General features: G+C 40.6%; 2 protein-coding genes across 2 annotated transcripts; one reads left to right on the forward strand and one right to left on the reverse strand.

The window, feature by feature from the left end:
- Nucleotides 1-1,553: 1,553 nt before the first annotated feature.
- Nucleotides 1,554-27,256, reverse strand: LOC145440936 (proline-serine-threonine phosphatase-interacting protein 1-like). Its single transcript, XM_080318714.1, has 4 exons — nucleotides 26,215-27,256; nucleotides 16,479-16,715; nucleotides 9,723-9,915; nucleotides 1,554-2,930 (listed from the first exon to the last, which is right to left on the reverse strand). Exons 1-4 carry the CDS (start codon nucleotides 26,382-26,384, stop codon nucleotides 2,370-2,372), a joined length of 1,161 nt encoding a protein of 386 aa, XP_080174840.1. The 5' UTR covers nucleotides 26,385-27,256; the 3' UTR covers nucleotides 1,554-2,369.
- LOC145440946 (uncharacterized) lies at nucleotides 17,816-18,910 on the forward strand. The gene is made up of 2 exons (XM_080318734.1): nucleotides 17,816-18,704; nucleotides 18,768-18,910. The coding sequence occupies exons 1-2, from the start codon at nucleotides 18,131-18,133 to the stop codon at nucleotides 18,878-18,880; spliced, it is 687 nt and encodes a 228-aa protein (XP_080174860.1). The 5' UTR covers nucleotides 17,816-18,130; the 3' UTR covers nucleotides 18,881-18,910.
- Nucleotides 27,257-27,728: the final 472 nt, after the last annotated feature.

Below are 27,728 nucleotides of genomic sequence, written 5' to 3' on the forward strand. Positions count from 1 at the left end.
GTATGTTTATAGGCCGTATCTTCTATAGCGTGGAAATGTCCAGCGCCGAAATGCCGTTTCATAAGTTGCGCTCCCGTAGGGTGCACACTGCACAAGTGCACATGCGCAGTGAACACTCCTAGACTAAAGCACCCAAACGGTTTCGTACGATATTCGGTTCTTTCATCACTGCTAATACGATTGACTCATTTCTGGACATTATGCATAGTTTTTAAAAACATTTTCTTCATACATATATATATATTTTAGTGAGAGTTTTGAAGACATCAGGTTCCTAGAAATCGCGCGAAGCGCGGAAAAAATTCAAGACAGGTGAAATCTGTCCTAAAAGACTATATTTTATGTTGATTTACAAAATAATTTTGGATCGCCTACGAGCTTTGCACATTCTGAAAATTTCTGTTTCACGTTTTGCAAAAATATGGTCCCAATATGGCGTGCCATGAAAATCATCTCACGTGCCACAAATGCCACGCGTGCCAGGGTTTGCCGACGCCTGCGCTAAATCTTAAACATTATAAAATCTTTTTTAGTGTTGTTACGTCACTATCGAGCGTGTTAGCTTGTACCATCTGAGGCTAGGCAAAGGACGCCATCTCCCCTAAAATTTCGCAGTTGGAAATTGCGATGTCATGTGTTAAGTGGCAGGGATATATTAGCCAGGAACATCTAGAACTAGATATCCAGGGTATTGGTTAATATTTTTAAAGATTTTTTGCGCCTCCAAAATTTGCATCCTTGATGCGGGTGTTGGCTCGTGAATTGAGATTGGTCAATCAGACGCAGCGTGGACGAAGAGAGATGAGGGGACACGGCCCTTTGTGGTTTCAGAGTAGTTTATATGGCTCTTGTACTTGCAACGAGCACAAAAACGGAGTCGCTTTGCTTCGCAAACACGAGCGTGAAGTGAATAACTCTACAGTGATAATTTGGAGGGCGACAGATATGGTATGCGGGTTCAGTTTTTGGAGATATAGGGGCTGATAGTTGGTATGTCAGAGTTCGAATTTTCGTGGTAGCTGAACTAAGCCTGTCGAGTCTGCGTAATTAAAAACTCGGTAACGCCATGTATACAGTCCTTCTTCCATTTCGTAGTCTCCGTATGCGAGACCTACACTGCGGGACACATGAATTACCTGAGGGGCCATTCCACAATGATCAGAAACTAACATCACATGACTAGTGCTTATTTCCACTGCTCGAAAAGGTATCGAGCGACTGTTTTGTCATAAAACTCCTAAAGTTCAATGTGGAATTGGTGTTAGACATTCTTAATTTCCACTGGCAATGATTAAAAGTCATTTCGTGAGAAACATTTAACAAGGTGATGTGGGGTGTGCGGCCCCATCGCCGCTGTAAAGTAGCCTATGTAAGAAGCCTGTCAGATGTTAAGTTAATAATCAAGCGAAATCTCATGAGATGACTAACGTTTCGTAAGGCTTTCACATAGTGCCGTCGTGTATCGAGCTAAAATTTCGATTCAAGCTGCCGCGTTATATTCGTCATTCTGTTTTGGTTACGTCTATCAGCAGAACTTGAACAACGCAAACACGCAGAGTGTTCAAAACACTTATTATTAAGAACATAGAGACAAAACACGTCCAAAATACGATTGCGGTAGAAAGAAGTCGGCGCACAACTAAAGCATTGATCTCATTGAGGCCATTTAAATTACAGTGCCGTTTCGGTCTGAATCCGAAATTAAAATCCACAGCCCTAGTATTGCTGGGTAGAGTATAAGATAAGATACGGTATATAGATTTCTGAAAGTATATGCGAACGTAACGACGATAAGGATTAGAAAATAATAGCAGTTCGAAGATATGATTACCATTACACTGAGTAACATGCAACAACACCAATCGACATACACGATACTTGGGATTATATCCGTTTCACAACTTCAAAGCGAGCCTGCCTGTAAAAAGACAGAATCCCTAATCCCATCCCCGGGTATATTATGTTTTCTATTGCATGATTGAATGTTTGATTCTGACTTACTGCCGGAAAGTGCGGGGAATCCGGCTGAAGGGCGAGAAATACTAATAGGTCGACTGATACAGTGATATCAAGTTGATGTTGATAAATCGGTCGTATCAGCGATGTATCCGGGATCTCTCTGAGAGATCGTCAAAATATATGATATTTCTGGGACATCCCAGGGGTATCTCAGGAATTTCTAGGCATTCCTACGCCATATGATCAAAATATCGGCTATAACCATGCCGCATTGAGCGTTTACGTCCAATCTAGATTTACGATTCCCATATCAATAACGTGACAAAGTGATTTTCTGCGTATACGACTCCTCCGCTTCTCGATGAGCTTTCGCGCCGAGCGCGTTCGCCCCGTTTTGAAAGATCGCGAAGCTAATCCGTGACGTAAGTCGCTGGAATCAAGCCTTCCTGCCCCGTCCGCACGTTCTTCGCCCGCAGCCAGCCGTCGCCGAGGTTAATTTTGACAATAACCGAGTCGCCCACGGAAATTTGAATCTCATCCCGGTGTTGTGGTGTGTAGTCGTACAAAACCTTTTTGTTACTACCTCCCATCATGCCTATCATGGAATACGAGTCGGTGTTGTTATCGGCGAGACTATATTCGTCTTGTACTCTAGGACGACCCGACACGGGAGCACTGTTCATGATGTTCGGCGTCTGGGGAATCGCGGACGACACCCCGGTACCGCACGACACGTACGGTATCGGATCTAGAGGACGGGCCCCGGTGCCCTTGCGATTGGCGAAGTCCATCAGGTCGTTGTCGAGGTCGCAGCGCTCCAGAGACACGCGTATCTTCTCGCGCGAGTCGTCGGACTCGACGAATAGGATGGAGCCGAGGTTGGCGTAGATCCAGAGCACGTTGCGGAGGTTCTGGAGCCTTTCCTCTTCGAGACGTTGGAAGATTTCGCACGTTTTCTTGTGCTCTTGTTCCTGGAATGCATGACAGAAGGTTTTTCAATGAAAGTCCATCTCTGACAGTGCGACAGTGTTTATGCGCAGATATATGCGGTCAAAGTAATCAGCGTACTATTCATGTAGAAGTAGAAGTAAATTCGCAAATTTATTCCCGATTACAAGTAGTAGATTTCAGAGACACGGTAAGTATACTACTCAAGTAAGTAGTTTCAACGCGTAGATTTGGTCCTTGGCTCTCAAGTATTCTATTTGCATACGTGGTCAAAGTAGTCAGCGCTGCTGCTCAAGTAGCAGTATAATTAACGTGATATATTTCTACTCGATTACACTTATGATTCCTGATTTAAGGATTCGTCCAACCTACTTCAAGTAGACGTAGAAAATGAATGTTTGCAAAGTACTAAAGTAGATTTGGTCGGCGGGTCGATACTTTTAGCAGTTAATCGAAAGTGAACAATTGAAGGGTGCGTCTTCGAGACTGAAGAAAGTGGCCGATTTCATTACAAATGGTGCGATTTACGAGATTATATTTAGTCACAGTGATGCTGGGGCACTGTCCTCGGCATGTCATGACACTTTTCCCATAAAATAGATGCGAGATACCGCGAAATTTCTTTCTACTTTACAAAATCTAGAGCGTGAAAAGCACACTCTAGATCAGTGATTCTCAACCGCGGCTGCAAGATAGTCATCTTGTAGCTCTGATTGACCTCTACATATGCCACAAAATGTAATAGACGACAGTTGCTGTTTGTTTCTATGACTGGTTATAGTGAATTTCTGTATATGAATGGTAAAATGAAGGATATCAGTTATGTCGTCCGCAAGGCCGCTTGTGACAACAGGTAAGATAATTCTTGCAGACTAGTGTCCAACTCGTGGATGAATACCCGTCAGACGAAGATATGCATTGAGTTCCGCTGGTCACGGACCTTTATATATCGTCTCTGTGAAGAGTAAATCTCGACACAATGATTTACGCTGGATTTAAACATAGATTTGTGACGATACAGCACATGTATGCTTTTAGATTTATCATTTCGATTCCCGGATTTTAGAAACCAGGTAGATTTATTGTTTGGTAAAGTCGGTAAATATCACGGCGGAAACTTACAGGAAATACAGTCCAACGAGGCCATGTAAGGTGCATGGATTAGCACGCAACAGATTTGCTCGAGCCATTCATCTATATTGTATAACTGTATTATCTATATAGGTGGGTCATACGACATGGCCAATATTACCGAAATGAGGTTTTCTCACAATTTTATATAGAGAGAGCCATTCCTGTATAAATCTGTAAGTAGGTCTGGGATTCGATTCGGAATCGTGTATTAGGCTCCATCGTGCATTACGACGTCACAGCATATTGTGAACTATGTGGAAAGCTAATAAATCTACCTTTTATGCGACACAAAGAATATAATGGTCGTCCTAAATCACATAAAAGATAGTTTGGTATTTTTTCGACCATAACCTTTTCACTGCACTTTTTGACAATTTGGTGAGTAGGTTAAAACATAGATGTCATTCCCACTAACGTGCGTAGCTTTGTTGTGGTTTCGTGCGTCGTGATATACGACCAATTGAGCTCTACATCGTTCCACAGTGGGAAATGGTGAACATCGTTGCTAAACTGACTCTTAGTGGTAAGAAGCGTGTAGTTTTAGTGCTCGAAAAATATTCATCGATGAATTACTCTGAATAATATTTCCATTAATTTTCCTGAATTTGTTTTCGTCCTAACATGTGACAAGTGTCGTTGAAAACTTTAAATAATGATAATATTTATAATAATATTAATGCAGATCTGTGTACTCAAATCATTAAGTCCAGCCCTTTCTGTAAGATACGTTGACTAGGGTTACCATATTTTGTGAATCTCAAAAAAGGACACTTTTCAAAAATCTCCAGACTTACAATCCCGGAGTAAAATCCGGGACAATTGGTAAATTTATTGGGAGTTTGTAGTTGGTCGACTAAAAAAAAGCTCAACTTTCCGGCCTAACTCTCGAAACACCCGCCGGAACGTTGCTTGGGCGCAAATTTCTCTCAGTTGAATTTTAACATACATTTAGCCAAGATTTTCTACAAAAAGGACAAATTCTGAAAAAAGAGGACATTTGGGCAACCTCCGAGGACCCTTTCAAAAATGTCAAAAAAGCGGACGAATCCTCTTAAAAGAGGACGTATGATAATCCTAACATTGACGGCTAGCTATACCAACGACTTCGTTTGCAGAATAATTTAACTTTACGACACAGTTTTATGTGACCGATAATTTCAATACAATACCGCATGACCTACTTGACAAAACAAATTACCAAAGTCTTGCCAAACGATAGGAAGATAAACGCACTTGCTATTCAGCAAAAGAGTCACGAAAATTGCTGGTCATGTCACACGAAAGTTGACAGTTTCGTGGCTTCACTACTACGCGTACCCAGTTGCCTTGTTTATGACGGATTTACACAATGCGAAACAGTGATACAATAGTTTCGATACATTGCGTTGTAGAGAACTGCACTCACTCACACACCAGTAACGGCACGAAAGGAAATTATTGTCGCCACGCATGTAAGTATTAAGAAAGGGATTGTTATCGTAAAACAAGAAAAAATTCCCGTCCTGCTTCAGTGGATCAAGGACGAATGTCAGCTTGCTAAATTAAGCCTGAGCTGACTGTTCTGACACCTATTCTACACAAAATGCTCCAAGCATAATCGCGAAGGCCCTAAATCAGGGTTGTAACGAATTCACAAGGTTCCGAGTCACAGGTCAATCTCACTAGTTTTGACTCGAGTCAATTCGAGTCATTTTTAATACACCACCGAGCCAAGTCCGATTCCACGTCATTGTGTTCAGTTCACTTTAGTTCTGAGTTCAAGTCATGTTCCAAACACCTTTGCAAATCTACTCAGGTGATATAGAATGCCCCGCATCCATAATATACGAACCGAGTATAGAAGTCGAGTCATTACACAAATTGACTCAAGTCGATTCGGGTCATTTTCTTATTTGAAAAAATGACTCGAGTCAAGTCGAGATACGAAAATATGTAGATACTATTCTTTCCAACTATTTACTATTACTGACAATCACCCCTGACTAGGTTCAGCCGAAAATATTCAGGTTCATTTCAATATCAATATGAATATATTAATCAAGTGTATATTGAAGTTATGTACCTCCAAGAAGCTATTTCATGAGAGTTATAACAGACCTATGCAAATATTAAACGTTTGTAACTGGGCCTCAGTATACAGTGTATGCCACAACAGCCCTCTATTTTTATAATGAATGTGCGGCTGAAAATACATTTCAGGAAGCAACGCGAAAGAGTTTCGATATGGTGTTGGTCTGCGTCTTTATTGACGCTGAACGCATAAATGATCGCACTCGTGAAGTCTGCTGGAAACTCAACGTGAACTCGACAATAGAAACGCTACCGACCGGCGTAGACGTGTCAAGTGCGACATTTGCCATTTGCTATTGTGCGGTAATCATGTCGTTGACATTACGACAGAGTTATTTTAAGATAGCGCTTCCTTGCTAAAACTCATCTTGCTCACGAAAGTTGACTGCGGCAGCGGTGATACCGTATGGAACCCTCCTATAATGGCGGGATATTGCATGGTGCTATAACTATAAGGCACAATCGAGGACCTGATTGATTCGGTGCTGAGTAAGTGAGTATTATAGGTTTGGAGTGGAGTCGAATATTTGAGCATCACCTATTATGACGTCATATGATTATGAACGATGCGGGAAGTTCAAATATTTATACCATTTATGCCGCCACAATGAATATAATACCTGTTTTACATCACATTGACGATAATAATTTGCTATTTTGTCGACCGCGCCTATTTCACTGCACTTTGTGACAATGCTGTAGGTCAGGGATTCCCAAACATTAGTGTGCTGCCACAGATTCTCAGGCGTGCCGCGAACATTTTTGAAGTTTTGGAAAAGAACTCCATAAACATTTTGAAAAATGTCTGAAGACTAGTATACGCGACTTACAGACGCTTATACTTCTTCAACAGCTGATAAATAAGCACTAGTGACAATGAAATCAGTTACACTTGCATCCTAATAAATCAAGCAATCTTTCCGCAGAATAGCAGCTAACTGATTTGCGATAATTTAAAGCTATTTCTTCAAGGGAATACAGTTTTAGCTGTGCTGCTAGCAAATCCTATTCCATAAATTGTGCAAAACCAATCAACATTGTAACAAAATTTGCATCTTCATGGCTAGGTCGATATGACTTTTTTGCGTGAAATTAAAAGCAGTAAACGTTAGACACTGCTTGGAATTAATGGCAAAATGCGGGTTGTTGACTTGTTGTTGTTGATTATTATGTTTGTTTGGCAATTTCAACGCAAGTGGTTCTGTTCGTCATGTCCAAAAAATCCTTTTTATATCTAGGGATGCGCGTTACAAAATGCGGGTAACTTTATGAACAATTCAACCTCCAGCCCGCGAGTATTCGGATCCGAGGTAAATAAGTATTTCCAACGCTTCAGACACGGCTGGCAACACCTTCAACAAACATCAAAAATGGTAGCGATTTCGTCGACCTATTATACCTCAGTTGTTTGTAATATTTTATGAGATGGATATTCGAGTATTTTCCCAGAAGTCAGTCGAAAATAAGCGGGTTTACTTCAATAGGAATATACTATGCATACAATTATTTAACTACTCAAAATATCGAATCATACCTATATCTCCACAAAAGCTTAACCTTATACACTTTACCGATATACGGGTGTCGGGATGTGAATTATACACCCGTGAGGTTATTACATGCTCTTCGTAAGAATAGAAATCTTCGGTACTCGGGAAATCGTAAAACATTTTTTACGATCGGTATTCCGTGCGATCTTATCACGAACGCGATGAAAAAAATCTTCGGGAATTGGGCCAAATATCTTCGGCACGCCACGAACACCGAAGACTATTCGTGTTCGTACGATCGCCATCCGAGAAAACATGTTTGTTTCGGGAAGACTTATTTCGGCATTATGGATGCCCGTTATTTCTTTGTTGATAATCGCTCATCGCAATTTGCAGGATGTCAATAACGGGAATATTTTGACAGCGACAAAAAAGTCGTTACAGAATTGAAAATAAGGAAGTTTGAAATCAAATATTTGTGTTCATTCCCAGCAGCGAAGAATAGCATGGAACCATTACATCATCGTTTGACAGACCTAACCTTACAGCACAAAGTTTTAGTATCTCTCAAAACGCTCGGTTCAGGAAGCTTTCAGAATTGCAGCAAAGATTTCTTAAAAGTATCCCAGCCAACTGTGAGTAAAGTATTGAGCGCACTTTGCGATTCAATGCCTTCGATAGCTCCAAATTTCATTTACATGCCAACAAATAACATGGAATCGTTGCCGCAATACGCTGTATTAAAGAACGTTATACAATTTTAAACTACCTTGCAGACAAGCATTTGCGGTTAAAAAGCGCCTTAACTGTTTCAATAGCTGCTAGATAGCCGCGACGATGAAAACAATCATGGCATCGCCGATAGCGCAGGGTAATTTCCATGTCATAATCGGGCTGCTACAAGGAACATTTAGGCCTCAAAAAGTGTTTGATTCGTTTCAAGCTCATAATTAATCAAGTCATAAATCAATCGTCATTCCGCAAATTATGAGCTCGTTGCCCGGACCTCTGCTTGCGCTTCTATAGTTATTCCCGGAATTTGCCGTTAACAAATTGAGATGGGTAGTCAAACAATCAAGGAATCCTTCTCAGTTCATTGATGTACGAAACGAAGTGTTAAGATTCCCACTCTCAACTCATCACGAACAGAAGTCACGAGTACGAACAAAACGTAATACGTGTCCCGAAGATAAATATTATGTTCGGTTGAGCAAAGACCCGAACACGAACACGATCACGAATGAGCACGTAATGACCCCCCCCCCCCCCCCCCCCCCAGGAGCTACCTCAGACTTACACCATGGTACTATAAATCGAACACATTTTTATCCAAATATGCTTGCACTGAGGGATGTTGGAAGGTATGTAGACACGTATGATTTATAACCGCGATATCATTCTGAGTTAGGTTCTGTTTTCCTGAAACACCTTTTAGATGTGATTATACACTCATTTCGCTAGGGGTGTTATGCCTGAATGTACAGACGACTTAATACGAACGTATACCATTCTACATATCTAAAGATGTTTCGGGTACAGATAAAATTTATCTGGCGCAACCAGCAGTAAAACAGGCCGATATTATTCGCATTTGCGTGATACTACCGATAAATCTAGTATCTTACTATTCATCATGCAGCAGGGAGAAGTGATTTACAGCAGTCGCAAATAGCTTCCGGGTTCAATCGAAACATAGCATTACTAGGGTTACCACATTTTGGAAATCTGAAAAGATGACACTTTTTCAAAATTTTCAGACTTGCAATACCGGAGGAAAATCTTGATAATATGGTAAATTTTGCCCACTTCGTTGGTTGACAAAAACAGGGGTCAGCTTTCCGGCTCATCTCCCGAAATAGCCGCCAGAGCGTTATTTCAGTGCTGATTTGCCATATCTCAGTCGAAATTTGCCCTATATTTAACAAAAATTCTCAAAAAAAGAGGTCAAAATCTCAAAAAAGGTCATTTGGGCGTCCTCCGAGGACACTTTCAAAAAAGTCAAAAAAGAGGACAAATTCTCTTAAAAGAGGACGTATGATAACCAAATTGAAAGAGGACGTATGGTACCCCTAAGCATAACAAGCTATGTACCAATTGCGCATCCTAAACGGTCGTTCTCACCCAAGATTTGCGGTATATTTCCAGTTGTTCCACCGAGCTCTTATATTCCTCGTCCGCTTTGGTGGCGGCTTGCAGCGATTGCTGTTGGCTCTTTTTGGCTCTCTCCACTTCCTTCGGCTTAGTGGAGAATTTCACCCGTTCGTAGTCGGAGTCAGCCTTCTCGGCCGCCCGATATTTACTCTCGTACGTCGATCTAAAAAAGTCGGACTTTCATGATAAGTTGACGGAACAGAACGACCAGAATCTAGATTCGAGCTCAATGGTTCTTAACCTTGGCTAACCTATGCAGAGCATCTACGCCAATCTGCAAGACTTCGCGGCACCCGGAATTTTCGGTGAGTCATGAACAGAAAAATCCACCAAAATACGCATCTAACTATAATGCATTACTATAAATAACTGATGAACGAAATGAACTGTGCATTAACAGAGTGTTAAAAGTTATAATTTCCACGTAAAACGAAAATACAATAATGAATATATATCGGAAGTCAGTGTGACTTCTGCCGTTGCGTTTCAGACGCAAGTTCACTAATACGAGGCTTCACAACGACAAGATAGCGTAGTGGCGAAGCGTCCGGCTTCTTGATCGGTAGGTCGTGGGTTAGATCACCGGCCGGGTCAGACCAATGAACTGATTAGTACCACTGGTAACCATGACTTCCCAGCTTGGCGCTCATGCATTACTGGGATAGTTATAAAGAGGGATGGTGCAAGATTTAGAACGCCTTACAAGGCTATAGCTGAACCTTCCCTGTCCACGTACAGCGGTGTATGAACATCATGCACTCACAGTATGCATATGCATATGCACAACAGATCGTGTGTATGTATTGTATATCCTGAGTCGGTGTATATGCCGCAAAAAACATCAATGACAAAAATATATTACGTCCTTTCCTTTCCTCACTTTGGAAAGGGTCATCGTTTTGATCGGTCGAAATGCAACAGGGGGATTGGTTGATTACAAACGAGCGTCTACATAGAAAGAAGGAGATAATTACTGCCTCACGGGACCCCAAGTGTTCATGGAAGGTCGGTTAATTACCACCGTTTTAAATCATGATTTGAGAATATTCGGTTGTCTGTTGTCACACAATATCATGCATTCTAAGCACCAAGCCAAGGACGGGCAACATCTACCTTTAGTATGATAAGCATAAATAAATATATACATCCAGGCCGGGTTCCTGACTGAATAAAATTTCGGACGGCTCACAGCTCTTATCAGCTTGCCTACTCTCTACGCATACAGTTTTTGTTTACACTTTTGTATTACGACCCCGAGTTTTGACACTTCAGTTTCTCTTTAAGAGTCTTTCCTTCACAGCATGCATCATTTGTTACGCTTTCATCTGTTTGATTTCAAGTTGGGTGACACAGCAAGTAGTATTGCAACTTCAATAAATGCGGCACATAGGATACAGCAGAGATACAGCCGTACCGACCCAGATCTTGATATTATATAGCTGCGATGAGGTGGTATGCTAGTTCCTTCATTCTGCTAACTTCTAGTTAAAACCGCACGCGAACATCAGAATTCATGTTCGCATCAATATGTAGGTATATAAGTCGAAAAAGGGTAAATTCAGATGGCCACCTTTCTGAGGTTGGCAAACTTAAAATCATTTAGTGACGCATGAAACGTGTCAACATCTTTAGTTTCTTATCATGTTATCGTTTCATAGTGAACATAGTCCATATTATCGTGTAATACCGGATTATACACAGGGGACGCTCATAATATCCTCACAGAAACGACTCTAATATATATATGCGATTAACCAGTACGTCCTGCATAAAAATCGAATATTTCAAGCAGTCATCGCGTTTCCATTTCAGTCCATTTAAAACGGTCTAAGTGGAAAAATTAACTTACAATCCGTTGCTGAGAATTCGATGCAACACAAAGCGTTACAGACTTCGTGCCGCCGTTATATTGAATTATATTGTGTGAACACTACAGAGATATACCACAGAAAAATTGTCAGCTGTTCCAAATTAAATTACAACTATAGATTACAATTATAATTAGAATTATAGCAACACATTTCTTTCAAATAAGATTATAATTACTGAATTCGCTAAAACTTGAAAACTGAATCTAGTTCAGTTGATATTAAATTAGAATTCATTTTCATAAAAATGAGAATAGAAAATTTCACTAATCTTAGCTCGTTTCGCATGATATAGTTATGCTGTGGCATTTTCAGGAAGGCCAGAAATTAGATTAGAATTAAAATCAGAGGATAGAAGCATTTCATAAAATGGACTAGAATTATTGCAAAGAAACATTTCACAAATTAGATTAGAATTATATTACCGGTATGGCGGTATTTCACATTAATTAGTCTAGACCAGGGGTGTCAAACATACGGCCCGCGAAGCTATTCTGAGTAGATTGAAAATTTGTTCATTATTCCGCACCTTTCTAACAAATGTTGAGATGTTTTGCAGGAAATACTTTCACTCAATAATCCCTCAAGACAGCAAATGTAGAGCATGTTCATAGGCCACATTACAACCACCCGACTATGGCGTTATGGTTTTACACTCGATCCCTAATTCGAAAAGGCAAAAGTGCACACTGACTTCAGAGTTTTATGGAAAATTGGACTAACAAGTAATTATTCACAAAAGCGAAAACGCCAATTCGGAACGGTTATATGCAGTTTACATGGGAAATATATATTGGATAGAAAATGTATAATTCAAATATCTAATATAACATTGCTATGTCACTTTCCACCCAATAGTATCCCGGACTTAAGAGAAACCCGACTTGTGATTTAATGATAATAATCTAATTTCCAAAGTCCTCGTTTACAGGTAAATATATTGTATTCCACACAGCGTATATACGTTGGCTACCGCCAGATTACGACTACAGCAAAGGGAGCATATAAATATGCCAACTTGATCGTCGTTAGCGCCACGCTTTTAACGTTTCTCAACTGTATTCAACCGTTCAATCATCGTATTTTTGCCAATTCCATTTTTCGCGAAGTAGGGTATTGCGACTTGCAAGTACAAAACCCCTATGAGCCATGTATTATTATCTTTATATATGCTTGGTAATAAAGTATTCAAGTGAAAAGGGGAGGCACGATGTAACATTTTGAAATCAGTTGACTGGTCCGGCCCGTGGCCGCTTTGAAGGCTTGAATCCGGCCCGCGACCCAATTTGAGTTTGACACCCCTGGTCTAGACAATTAGAATTATCTAGCTGTCGGAGTCTGATACAGATATTCCGACAACTGGGATCTATCACAATTCATGTATTATGGCTCGCGTAAAGTAATTGCATTTGCAAAAATAGTAACCTTGTGTCGCGTATGTTCTTCCGTGTGTGGTACGGGTTTTGTGACGCTACATGCTGTGGGAGGCAATGCATCAACACAGTGCTTGTTGCATTGATGTGCATAGATGTGCACAGCCTACATATCCTTGGAATAGCAGAGACCAAACCAGTACAGATCTGAGCGTTTGCATTAAATGGGCGCGGCGTGCATACTCTGACTATATTGGATTTCTCATTTGGCATCGTAAGTATTTATCGTATCATGCAGTTTCCGTATTCAACATGGATAATACGAGCTGACTATATATATTAATTGACTGTTGCAAGCATAAATAGGCCTACATATTGCCAGCAACAAGGATATACCACTAGACCCTTGTCATCCGTTCATTTCGGAACGATAACGAATGACTAAAGACTATAGCAAATAAGCCGGTCACAGCAGTAACAAAAATGAATATCGCCTTTGCACGTCGCGTTACTTATTTGCTATTCTCGGTTAAATACGTATTTGTGAGTGGTCTACGCCAGGGCTAACTTATTCTGTTCAAGTCGTAAAATTTCTACGATCGAAGCAGATTTCGAGTGCAATGACATTACCGGCAGAGAATTTATGTCGTATAACAAGTTCTTCGTACTATTACGAATTACTCACACCGGCCAAGCGACAGTCAACTAAAACTGATACTTGCATGTTAGCAATCATATTGATATCAAGTAGGTTACAATCTGACACGTTACATTGGTAAGATATAATCCGACCTGAGAGCAACAATATTCAAAAGTTTTCTGTTCACCCCATGAAAGTGTTAGGTTGTCTACAGAAACGATGTTCACCAAATTTGGTTCAATTCTACAAAGTGGAAGCGGAGTTATTGCCGTAGAAAAATTTGGATTATCAATAAAATAGTATTTACGGAGGCCAACTCCTTAATTATTTATTATAGGTGTGCCCACCGTAAATACTATTTTTTTCAAATCCAAATTTTCCAAAGGCAATACCTCTGCTTTCACTGGCTGGAATTGAGCCAAATTTGGTGAACATCATTCCTATAGACAACCTAACACTTTCTTGGGGTGAACAGAAAATTTTGAAATGTTTGTTCATTTATTTTTATATAATAAATGTAAACTTTCTTCTCCTGTGGCAACGCGGCTACTGGCTGGAATTGAGCCAAATATGGTGTGTAGGCTTAAATTAGGTAACCTAACAATTTTATCAAGTAGCCAGTACAATATGAGAAAAAAAGTCATTTTTGAATACCCCTAATGTGCATATGCTGCTGGATAAGGAAAGTGCAGCCTTGTAAGGCTTCCTAAGTCTTGCACCATCACTCCATGCTATCCCGGAAACGCTAAGTACCAAGTGAGGAAGCCACGGACAGCAGTCTTTCTGTTCGGGTCTTTGGTCTGACTCGGACGGGGATTGAACCCACGACTAGGGCTGGGCAAAATCGAGTACCTGATTGATTCGATTCTGAATCACGTAATATGCTTCCAGTCGAGTAAACGATTATCACTCATTATGACGTCATAAATGAATGTACTATGTTAAAGTTTAAATATGTACCTTTGTGCATCCACAAAGAATATAATGCCTGTTATCCATCACATAAAAGATACTTTGGTATTTTGTGGACCATATACCGATTTCATTGGACTTGGTGACAATGTTGTGAGATGATCATGACTTCGGAAATGTGCTATTTCAAGTAAGGTTCGTGGCTTTGTACTATATGTTTCGTATGCTGCGATACGGCCAATCAAGGTTTCAAGGCTTCTACAGTTAAAATTAGTATCGAAACTATTATTCTCGTTGATAAATCAACTTTCAGTGACGAGGAGCGTATAATTTCAGTACTCGAGAAAATCGTCTTTTACTGCTCGACTCGAATCATTATATTTAATACTCGATGATTCAGATTCAAGTACTCGACTCATTGTGCCCAGCCCTATACCCACGACCTACCGATCAAGAAGCCGGACGCTCCACCATCACGCTATGTTGTCGGTCTGATTGACACTGGACAAATTTCGGACTACAGCTATCGTCACATTTGCCTATAATAAGAATTCGTTCGATGACGCATCGAACACAAGGCCGGGCCTTCAGAAACATCGAAATAGGGAATGTTGAGTATGATTTTACGCTAATCAACGCTATAAGATGTCGAATGCTATGTATTGTATATACTACATTGAAATTTTTTTTGATGAATTAAGTATCTCCGATGTATGGACTTTACTACCACGTTACCACCAAATCATAAACGGGGCTGTGTTTGTTGACTCGGCGCGTCAGTATTTGAAGACAAATATATTCCTTCTCTTTTCTTTCGCTTTCTGCAAATCGATTGCGAACACAGATACCGGTGGCTTCCGGTGATTTCCAAATGGTTTTCAGTTTCCCGGTTCAAGTATGCGCATGTTTTCAACGTAACGCGTATCACAAAAAATGTGCTAGAACGTGGATTTATCAGCGTTGAAAAGAAAATGATGACCGATCGTAAACAAAACTTGATCGATACCGAACAATATAACCATATAATCTTATTGCTTGAGGTGTTGCAGAACTTTTCAGTACTCTAAAACATCTTATAAATTTATGAATGTATTTCTGTAAAACTTATAATGAATAATAATTATTATCAGTAATAGTCGATATCTGGCGTTTCTCCTAATTTAACTTGTTAGCATGTGATATTACGTCAAATTACCTGGCAAGTCAATTTACCAGAATTTATTCTCAACGGAATGAACCGTTACTGGTTACAGCTGTTTACCAGGCCACCAGCAACATGGAGTAGCTTCCAATCCTTTGCAGCTGATGTGCAACTGAATGTCACTATGATCAGTCGCAGGTATATCTAATCAGATCTAACTACGTTCTCAAAACGGGTATATGTACAACCTGAGAGAAGAGCAATGACCATATGGGTGCGGACTTGAAATGTATTTGAAAATCGTGGACTGATTCATATCTAACTGATTTCTTTTAAAGCGGATTTGGATTTCAGCATGGAATCTCCAACAATTTTCGATTTTCATGCGACTTTTAGGTTAGATTGGCCACTGCCGAATTTGGATTAGGAAGTATTTAATCCGCTCAATTATCCAATCAACCACGCACCTACACGACATGGTCTCAGGATAACCTCTCGGTTCATCCACCGAAGTACTAAGAACTCAGCAAAATTGCGTAAAGTCCCGAACGGAAATAGATTCAGAACAGTACCATTGATAACTCTATACGCGTATTGAGTCGCAAATTTGTGTGTCCACAACTATAGCTGGTTTAATGAAGAATCTGCTCATAGTTATTTCATTGTGAATATGAAATTTTGAATGCAAACCCAAGAGAATAGCGTTAACACATAAATATACCAAAAGCACTTAGCCGACTACAGAATTGATTAGAGCTTTTGTGAATCCCAATTTAATCGCAATACGCTTACTTGCAACTCTGCATTTTCCTAAAGCTGTCCGCCTTTGTTTTGTGCACCCTGTGCATCACTTCCTCGTGACGCCTACGCTCTTCGCGCTGCCGTTCCCGAAATTCGGACAGCTTATTCGCCTCTTCTGCGAGGCATTGCGCGTGCTTGGTGTGAAAATTGGCCTCCGCGTCGGCTTCGGCGCGGAGTACGTCCACAGATGACTTTATGGAGCCGGTCTCGCCAGCACCGCGTTCGCTTCTGTTACAGAACACGTCAATATTCACTCTGTGCTAGTTTTGCTTCGTTTATAACTATAGCATAGGGTTGGGTTAAGTGGAGTACCCGAGAGATTCGTTTATCACTCATTACGACGCCACAGCGGTAAGAATAATGGGGAAAGTTCACATATGTAGAGTACATGTACAATGTACAGTTCATGCGACTACAAAGAACATAATGCCACTTCTATAGCAGTGGCGAGATAGCGTAGTGTTACAATCCATAGCTACAACACCAATGAGTTCGAGTCCGACCGAAGTCGACTCCAGAATTCCTACTTAAGTGTTGGAGGTTTATCTAGGTTCCTCCTCGCCATATCATCAGTGTAAGCGGTGTCTTATAAAAAGCCTAGAAGTGGGCCGTGCTACAAGTCGGCAGCTGCGGGATAAGAATAAAGATTGGCTTGGTGTAAATTACCATAGTAGTCGACAAACACCATGAATATCATAATCATAAACAACAACAACGCTTCTATAGCACATTCAACGCACATATGTGACAATGATGTGGGTTCATCGCGACTTCGCGGATATGTCCGGACTTGGACAATTAGAATATTTTCAGCTTTTGCAAATTAGATTAAAATTAGAATTACTGAATTCGCGAAAACTTGAAAATTGAATCAAATTCCGTTAATATCAAATCAAATGTCTGCAAAGCAAGCTTGGATCGTTTCGCACTACACAGGTCTCCTGCAGCAATTACTGAAAAACCAGAAATTAAAGTAATTATAATGAAGAGCATAGAAACATTTCACAAATTAGATTAGAATTAGTATTAAAGCAAAGGAAGGTGTCAAAAATTATATTAGAATTAGAATTAGATTATCGGCATTTTGCTCTAATTGCGCTATTATAGACAACTAGAATTATCTATTTGCCAAGTCTGAATAGGTCATTTCCACTAACGCGTGAAGTGGCGAGATAGCGTAGTGGAATAATCCACAGCTGCAACACCAATGGGTTGTGGGTTCGAGTCCGAACGAGGTCGACGCCAGAATTCCTACCTAAGTGTTGGAGGTTTACATATGCTCCTCCTCGCCATATCATCCGCGAAATCAGTGTCTTATAATAGCCTACAAGTGGGCCGCGCTACAAGTCTGCAGCTACGGAATAAAAATGAAGAAAAATGGCTATTACATGCTCATTCGTGATCGCGTTCGTGATCGCGTTCGTAATCGCGTTCGTGATCGCGTTCGTGTGCGGTACTTGCTCAACCGAGCAGAATAATTATCTTCGGGATACCTATTACATGTTTTGTTCGTACTCGTGGCTTCTGTTCGTGATGATTTGGAAGTGTGAAACCTAACAGTGACATCATAATGCCATGCCTGAGAATCCATGGTTAAATGTACCTGGTACAGTGTACCGGTACCGTAGTAAAAAGTCAGCAACATGCCGAGGCGTTGGTGTATGGAAGAAGTCGATCTGCTCGTCGAGAAGGTGGAAGAGAGCTATAAATTTCTTACTGGAGCCATCTCTAATTCCAAAACCAAGGCCATGGTTGATGAAAGGTGGCAGGAAATTACTGTAACAATAAACTCCGCAGGGTATGGATCAAAGTTGGAGGCAGAAAAAGTAAAAAAAAAGTGGTTCGATTTGAAGTCTCTGGCAAAAAAATCGGTGGCGGAGTACAAGAGAGAACTAGTTAAGACTGGGGGTGGTGAAAATGAAGCAAGCGTCCCTTCCGAATTGCATTTCAGAATCGCAAACTTCATTGGTGCTATTTACACAGAAGGTATCCCGAATACACAAAACTGTGATGTGGCATACTTGGCATCAGCTGCTGCAACACCGGCTCCTCCAGTAAATTTGAATAGCTGTACGTCATTGATGCCAGTGACCCCAATGGCGAGAAAAAGGACCACTCCTACCGATGACGGTCGCTCGTCATCCAACAGAGTCAAACTAAGCCGACGAGAGCAACAAGGGGAAGAAATTGTGAAGGCTGAGCTCGAGATTAAAGATGGTATAAACAAAATCCACGAGGAACTCCGTGCGACTAATACGATTCTGTCAAATTTCCTACTAGAGTTCAAAAGACACAACGAGATCATATCGAGTAGCATGAACCCTCAAACATCTCAGGACCTAGCAGCCAGGGAAGAATTACAGCAGCCTGTTTATTATAATTTCGGTGTGTGAGAGTAAATAAATATCAAAGTTTTTACAGTAGTTCCAAAATTTTCTGCCTTTTCCTCAATGCTGTAGGAGTTGCAGTGAGAGTTACGTCGTCTTGAACATCCCAGGGCCAAATTATATCCGGATTACAGTTGGGCAGTGGCGTTCCATTCCTACGACAGATGTTGTGAAGCAAGCAGCATGTCACTGTAATCTTTGCAGCTTTCGCAGGAGAGTAACACATACTTCCTCCCGTGTGGTCCAATATCCTCCACCTACTTTTCAGCACACCAAATGCTCTTTCTATCAAGCAACGTGTTTTGCGGTGTAACCTATTGTATTTTTTCTCTGCCTCCGTGCTTCCGCCGATTATAGGAGTCATCAGCCAGTTCTTTAACGGGTAACCACTATCCCCCAGAAGCCAAAAATCCCCGAATTTGCCTCTTTCGAAATCGCCAAAAATCCTTGAATTTTGAAGAATGAAAGAGTCATGGTTTGATCCAGGCCATTTTGCCACAACATCGGTAAATAAAAGGTTTGCATCACAGATTCCCTGGATATTAATAGAGTGAAATCTTTTTCTATTGACATAAGCAAACTCATCATCATGCGGAGCAATTATGGGGATATGAGATCCATCGACGCAGCCGATTACGCCAGGAAAACCCGCTACTTGATAAAAACAGCGTTTTGCGGCAGTGACTTCCGAGTTATTTCTTGGCATATAAATATAATTTGGAGCCATCGAAAGCATTGAATCGCAAAATACACCTAACACTTTGCTCACAGTTGGCTGCGATACGTTCAAGAAATCTTTACTGCAATTCTGAAAGCTCCCTGAAGCAAGCGTTTTCAGAGATATCAAAACTTTGTGTTGTAAAGTTAGGTCTGCCGAACGATAACCTAATGGTTCCATACTATTCCTTAATGCAGGTAGTGAACACAAATAATCGATTTCTTCTTTGCTCATTCGAAATTCTGTAATGACTTCGTTCTCGCTCCACTCGTTCAAGTCAAAATGTTCTCGTTCTTTACCTCTTCCAACGTGCGATATGCGATCATTTACAAAGAAATAACGGGCAGCCATGATGCCGAAATAAGTCTTCCGAATGGCGATCGTACGAACACGAATGGTATTGACTGTTCGCAGCTTCCCGATTATAATTGTGCGGATTCTCGAATATATTTTTCTTCGTGTTCGTGACAAGATCGCATGGAATACCGATCATAAAAAATCTTCGGCGATTTTCAAAATACCGAAGATTTTTGTTCTTACGAAGAGCATGTAATAACCCCCCAGGTGTTAATGACCATAGCAGTCCACAAAAACCCTGAATACCACAAACAAACAAATTTGACGTTGGCCCTTACTCATTTCCGGTAAGAGAATTTTAACGCGATCAAGCAGTTGACAATAAAACATAGGCTTTATCGTACAACCGAATGCAATACCACTTAAATATGAGCATGAGCAGTTTTGTAAATGTTTGCCCGATCCAAGCTTTACAATTCAACTATACATTCAGCCAGAACCCGGGAAAACGACACAATGCCATGCTCCCAAAGTGGAGGACTATTTGAATTTACACAGGATTCACAATTGATGATTCAGCTGCATTCTATTCTACACATATGGTGCTTCTATTAGGATATGGATGTATGTATGTAATGCATTGCTGCGATTTCGCGATTATGCCAGTGATGGAATAAACAAGATATTTTCTTGTCGAGTAGGTTTGGCTGACAAAATCTGACAAAGAATGACATTTCAACGAATCCATAGCCACAAATTGAATTCTTATAGCGCCATTATCAAATAAACCAGAATTGATTAACGAATTCGACGAGAATACAATTAACCAATCCTAAATCTCTGGTATATTTCCCGAGACGGGGCCATCAAATTCAGTACCCACATGACATGACTATTTGCACTCGGCATTACATCATACGGTAGAACGATAATCCTATTCGCTTTTATGGTAAAAATGTATGCTATACTCGTACCATAAAATTTAATAGGTTTGTGGACAAATAAAATACCCCGTCTCGATTTAAAGGTAATTACACTGCTTAATTTGATGCTGAAATGAAATCAATAGAAAATCAAATAGTATGTCCTTATTCGTATGAGTATTTATTTAACTTTACCACAATGCACTGTCTTCGTCATTAACTACCAGCAAGTGACTTGGGCATATGAAGTCATGGTATACCTGAAGTGGAATAGGTCGAATAGTATACAGTATAATTCTCCAAGGGCTGAAATACCACTTCTTCACCTGATAAAAGTACTCCACAAAACATTAGGAAATTGAAAGCAAAAAGCTTTTCTGCACCATTCCATCCTACAAGACGGACGCAATTGTACCGAAGTGAAAGCGACTATGAAGCTGACACGGCCTTGTACATGAGTTCATCGTCGATTGATAGAAGGATAGTCTAGTCATTGTTTGACCGTAATCGCTCACCGTGAGGTAAAACGAACGAAATACTGGTTATTGTGTCATAACTAGGGCGATTTTTTTGACATGTCAAAAAAAGTCAAAATTGGGTCAAAATTGTAGCGTTAGGTCAAAAAATGTCAAAATTGTTTACTAAGTTGAAACTTATTTGCAAACTGCATTTCGTTTGTATCGAAGATTTTGCACTGTCGGTGAACTCATCATTTGACATTATACAGCTTGTAGCCTACTTTATAGGCCTACCGTTGTAGACGGCCCATTGTCAGCTTATTGTGAATCATAAACATTCAAATGAAACAAATAGGTTGACATGGTGTTACTTATGCTCAACGTACCGCAATAGCCCAACTGAAGCAAGACTGCGTGGGCATTGCATGGTTTTTATATCAAAAAGCGCATGATGAAAAATTGTGATGTAGACACCATTGCCAGGATGAAGCAACACGGTTTGTCACCAGCAGTGTATGCACAACTTCAGTGTTGTCAGCGAACAACTGCTGCTGTTGAACGTTTCTTTCTCCATTCTTGGCAAGCTACTTAGTGAGGACAGACAATTTCTACGCGAGAATGTAGGAAAGTATCTTTCGTTGTACTACAATTTTTTTTTAATTATTTCTACCATAATGCGTAATGTAACTGCTGGAATTCTTCAAAGGGCGAGATTTCTTTCAAATAAAGTTTTTTCATGTAAACATTTGTCAGTTTTTGAGGCAAAAAAGTTTTTTTCGGGCCAAACTACTTCGTAAGGACCAACAGTTCCAACTAGAAATGAAGATAAGTAGTACTATTCAAACATGATGTGGGAAAACACCGAATTTGCATACGTTAGGTAAAATTTGGTCAAAATTAAGATTTTTAAAGTCAAGGAATGTCTAAATTAAGATTTTTTAGGTCAAAATCTTCAGTTTTTTAGGTAAAAAACTCGCTTTAGTCATAACCTTACGATAAGAATTGCGACCATATGTCTGAATTAACCGTTTTTTTACATGTAATTTCTACTTAGTTACATTTCGTTCTCGAGCATTTGGCCGAATAAAGCGCTTGTCCGGGTTATGCTGTGTTCGAATTATGCGAAATTGACTGTATACCGGACCGGTATACCATGTAATTATTGAAGCCTCAAACCATATATGTTGTTTTTACAACATGTCACATAAAATTCCAGCTCAAAAATCGATGACTGGTCGACGCGTTTATCAAATAGAAAAAAGTGCCTTTCGCAGGGATCGAACCGCCGACCCTCGCAAACCGGGTTTCTCGCTGTCGGACAGAAGGCGACAGGCCATGCAAATGAAGTCGAGGTGCTGACATAGCAATAAGGTGATAAAAAGGTCCGGACAGCGCCCATGGGTTTTCAGGGGTGGATGGTCGTCCACAATCAGAGATTCAAGCTGAACTGGAGTCGAAGTATCCATTAGGCTATGCCGGAACCTACGAGCGATGTGACTTAGGTATAGCTTTAATATTGTATGCGCTTCCTTGCGTGAACAATCTCAACACTCTCTCGTCTTTTGAGAGATTATTCACAATTTTCGCGTGCTGAATAACGCCATCGTGATCAATAACAGTCCTTTTGTAATGACGTGTTCATCCCCTAATAGTCAATTAACTTAAGCGCTTCGGAAAACGATAACTATAGCTTAGGAAATTCGCACTTGCGACTTGATATAGTTGTGTATCAGGCAGACGTCACTTCATTTTTACGAGTTATTCAGTTTCTATCAGTGGTTATTAACCTTTACTAACCATGGGAGCACTTCCGCTATCTGCTGAGTGATATAAACAAAATTTCAAAACACAATACACGTATAACGCTCTACTATAGATCGGTGGTTCTCAACCTTTTTGACCTCGCTGACCGGTAAGCCGTCAAAAGAAATGTTGCGGACCGGTAAACGTTTGCAGTTTCTTATAGACGAAGCTCCCGAAGTCAGCTGTTAAAGACCACAAACTAGGTAACTAGTTACTAGATTGTGAGTTGTGATTATTAGTTTTTTCATGAGACTTTGGTGCTTTGCTATAGCCTTTATTATACTGTCAAATCGTGTCGCTTAATCGCATTGTCGAAATCTCCGTAGATTTCACATATAACTTGTCAAAAACCAATTGTAGGCTATACTCTTAACAGTTTCGTACAACACTTGCAGCATTGAGACGTACGCTCAAATTAAACCATTACTGTCTATTACATGGGTCACCAACACGCAGTTTCGACATACTGACGTTGTTGTTTCAAAATGAGCTTTTTTCCTGTGCCCAGCATCACTGTTCCTCACTAGCTAAAACGGATTAGGCGATGGCAACAGCATTCCATCGAGGGAGAATCAGCGGTTTTGACTGGGCATATTGCCTCGACACGCAATTGCCCAAACACAGCCAAGACCGAGACGCTTAAAAAACGGTTTAGGGTTCCTCACAAGATCAAGCTTTACGTGGAGATGGTCTTTCAGCTAGCAACGTCTCTCGCAAGTGTCAATATCGATTCCTTAGTAGCTAAAAAGCGTCGGCAGGTATCGTGCACTTTGCACAGCTCAGAGTTCAAAATAAAATGATATTGATGATAGTGATTTTCTGCTGTATTCGTATTCCTTTAATAAAATTTTACTTATTTTGGTAACTATGCGGCTCGCCTGTGTTAAGTAGCACAGCGTTGTACTGACGTAGAGTTTTAAAACGTGGTTACTAATCTGTGTGACCTATTTAATATCGATAACGAATTCATGCGGCCCGCGGCCGCTACTGAATTTGAAAAGTGGCCCGCGACCCGTTTTGAGTTAGCGACACCATGCAAACACTTTCCAAGCTTCTAAATCAATTTACAATTTGACGTTTTATTTCACTAATTATTGGAGAAGCATCCAACTCCTTGCATTTTGGAATTAAGATAGAAATTCGAATATGTTTGGCGGGACGGCAGGACACTTGCCATGGACAAGCGCCAAGCGGTTGTGAACGTCTGCTATGGATTACTGGTGCACAAATCGAACTGTGCATCAACGGAGTGTTAAAAGAACAACACCAATAAAATATGATTTTAACACAATTCGATCACATTATAATGAATATTCATTGCAAATCAGTATGACTTCTGCTACTTCCTTTCCGACACCATACGGAAATGCGAGGCTTCACCTTGGAAAGTGTTACGGCAGTGGTTCCCAACCTTTTTCGACCCATCGCCCCCTTCTCAAGGTCCACACCGATCATCGCCCCCCAAATTTTGTGCACCGATAATTGGGCATACAGACTGTAATCACCGGCGGGTTGACTAAAAAAAAAAAAAAAAAAAGGTCATCTTTCACCGCTCACAGCTGAAAATGACGTTTTTTCGCTCCGCATTGCTAGGTGGATGACTAAAAAAAAAAAAAAAAAAAAAAAAAAAAAAAAGGTCAGCCGTTTTTACGCGTCATCGCCCCCCTATCGCCCCCTTCGCTATTTTCGCCCCCCGTCGCCCCCTTTGTCCATTTTCGTCCCCCTGTCGCCCCCTTCGTCATTTTCGCCCCCCTAGATCGCCAAATCGCCGGCGATATCGCCCACGTTGGGAACCACTGTGTTACGGTATTGTTCCGTCGAAACGCAACAGCGTAATACCAAGTGCAATGAGCTTATGTATATTGGAGATAGAATTGGCATTTCAGAATGACGAGGTTTCGGAAACCCCGGTTAACAACCACTGGTTGCAATGTTTCCAATGGCCAGTTGCAATTCAGTTGAAAAGATGCATAGGCAGAGATGTGGGAATTTGTGAATATATTGCCAACAGAATCGCCCAATTTTCAATGAATTACCAGCCTGCTCACTGCTCAGTGCTCATGTGCTGTGCTCATCTATTCAGTAATGCTGATAGTCGCAGAATATTCATATACAGATATACAATTGAATAGTATATTCATATTGAAATGAACCCGAATATTTTAGGGCTGACACTCGTCAGGGGTGTTCGTCAGCAACTAGTAGAGGATTGGAAAGAACATTGTATATCAACGATCGTATCACAAAATATGACGTCACCAGCATGAAATTTCGAATGAGAGAGCGTTCAATGTACTATTTTTTGGTGATACACGAACTCCTTTTGCTGCCATCGGCAAACATCTGTTAGATAATCCGATTTGTGCGAATAATTATCGAGACGACCAATTTCGAATCGTTGGGCGGGGCCGTTCACAATTCCATTTGTGTGCCTTGGAGTCGACTTTTATCAAAATACACCAACCAAAACTCTGTCAACAAAAGGAGTTCGTGTATCACCTAAAAATAGTACATTGAACGCTCTCTCATTCGAAATTTCATGCTGGTGACGTCATATTTTGTGATACGATTGTTGATATACAATGTTCTGTCCAATTCTCTACTAGTTGCTGATGATTACCCCTGACGAGTGTCAGCCAAAAATATTCGGGTTCATTTCAATATGAATATACTATTCAATTATATATTGAAGTTCTGTACCTCAAAGAAGCTCTTTAAATATACAGATATGCGAACGCAGGTTGAGAACCTCTGCTACAATTATAAATGTTTATTCCTGCCCATCATCACACCGACGACCGACGTACTGACGGGTCACAAAATCTCAGTAGCCAATGTGGTCACATGCATCCAATAAAAGGACTGTTCTACTCCATGCCGTGAAGGTACACGGGTTGGACGTATCTGTAGCTGTAGCCCATTACATTTAAATATCTGGCCCATATTATGAGATATATTGTTTTTTGAAAGAACTCGTGTAGGAGGCCTTTACTACAAAATTTCACGACAATGCTTCGCAAGCATGCAGACGTCCTTCCGTTTACATTGTAGAACATATGGCAACTCACCATAGCGAACAACCAACTAAGTGCATAACTGTGCTGAGCGTGTACTGAAAGTTTGGGTTTGGATTGTTCTTACTTAGCAATTTTTTGTAGTGCCTTGGCGAAATCTTCTTCTGCTTTTGACCTTTGTTTCAAGAAGTCTTCTATATCCTTGCAGGTCTTGCTGCCGTCTTTCAATCGAGCGACGATGGTATCAAAGCCAGTCTGAGTAACGAAATCATGCTCCCAAAATCTAGAACTAAACATAGTCTCTAATATACGCACTGTAAACTGTGTATTATACCCGTATTAATAGCAGTTAATATAATATACTGTGCAACCAATGCGATTATGCGTCATGGAAGCAGTTGCTACATATTGATGCCAAGGCAATTATAACCTATACTAGATCCCAGAGATGCATCCATGGCGGGCTGCAAATATCAGTCATTTCAGCTCTCTGTCCTTGATCATGATCGCATAGCCAGCCATAGTATCTCCAACCTAGTAAACACCTTTTATCTAGAACGTATACTGGGTCACCACCGAGCAAATACGCCGAGACTAGTACCTGTAATCCACAGCAATTTACTCATCAGAGGCAATATCCTAGACGAATTACAACAGTATTTCTCGATACGTATGAATCAGACTGCGAATTCGTATCGGTCCGTCTTCTGGTAGCTTCTCGCTTCATACAACCAAGCGGAAATTATTGTTAGTGCGCATCACGCCAAATCACATCTCGTCTGTATAAAGCACGCGAGCTTACGCCGGCAACGTCAATAAAACAAATATTGTGATGATCGCCATAAGTCTTCCATGCAGTGACTTCATTCCGACGGAAGCCATGATAGGCAATGTGAGTTTAGTGGCAGCGCACTGATACAGCTCCTTCAAACATAATTCACAACTTGTGAGAGCGTGTTAACCATATTGCGACACAAGCTTCATAATCATTTCCCGTTAATGTGGTCAATCAAAACGCACATAATTTTAGTACTGAACGATACCATATTGCTGCCAGACGCCTTCGTACCAAAAAGTTGTTGTCTTACATCCGTATGGAATTCGATCAATTTATATTTTCGGACAATCTCAACTTCATTCTTATCACGGACCACCTTGTTATGTTTTGTTTTTGGCAGTCATGGCATTTCGTCTGCATTGGTTTGGTCATTATACACCAGGTCTATGTTGTTTATTATGATTATTGATCTACCTTCTCCTTGAAAGTGAGTAAACGCAACTCGGACATATGCTATGAATGAATTGATGTCTCGCAGTAATGGCATTAGACGCATGCTATTGGATGATTAATCCGGCCTGGTGACATGAATACATCATTCAAGGAAGTAGCGGTTGTGTTTGTTAGATTATGGAATTGCGAAATTTGACTCTAACCTCTGTGATAACATTTTGATGTCTTGCGGTAGGATCAAATTCTGAAAAGCGCCCTGTCTTAATCGTGGCGAAGACTTCAATTGAGTAGCTAGAACGTATCAGATTTGGAGTTTCGACATTCCGACGCCATCAAAATTATGTCACCATAATTTGAACGTACATATTGTATTACGCCTACTTCTTACCTTATTAAAAGTTTTGATAGCA

The sequence above is a fragment of the Botryllus schlosseri genome, chromosome 6, assembly GCF_051294905.1.
Source record: "Botryllus schlosseri isolate E-star chromosome 6, Bs_hap1, whole genome shotgun sequence".
In the NCBI taxonomy this organism is placed as follows: Eukaryota; Metazoa; Chordata; class Ascidiacea; order Stolidobranchia; family Styelidae; genus Botryllus; species Botryllus schlosseri.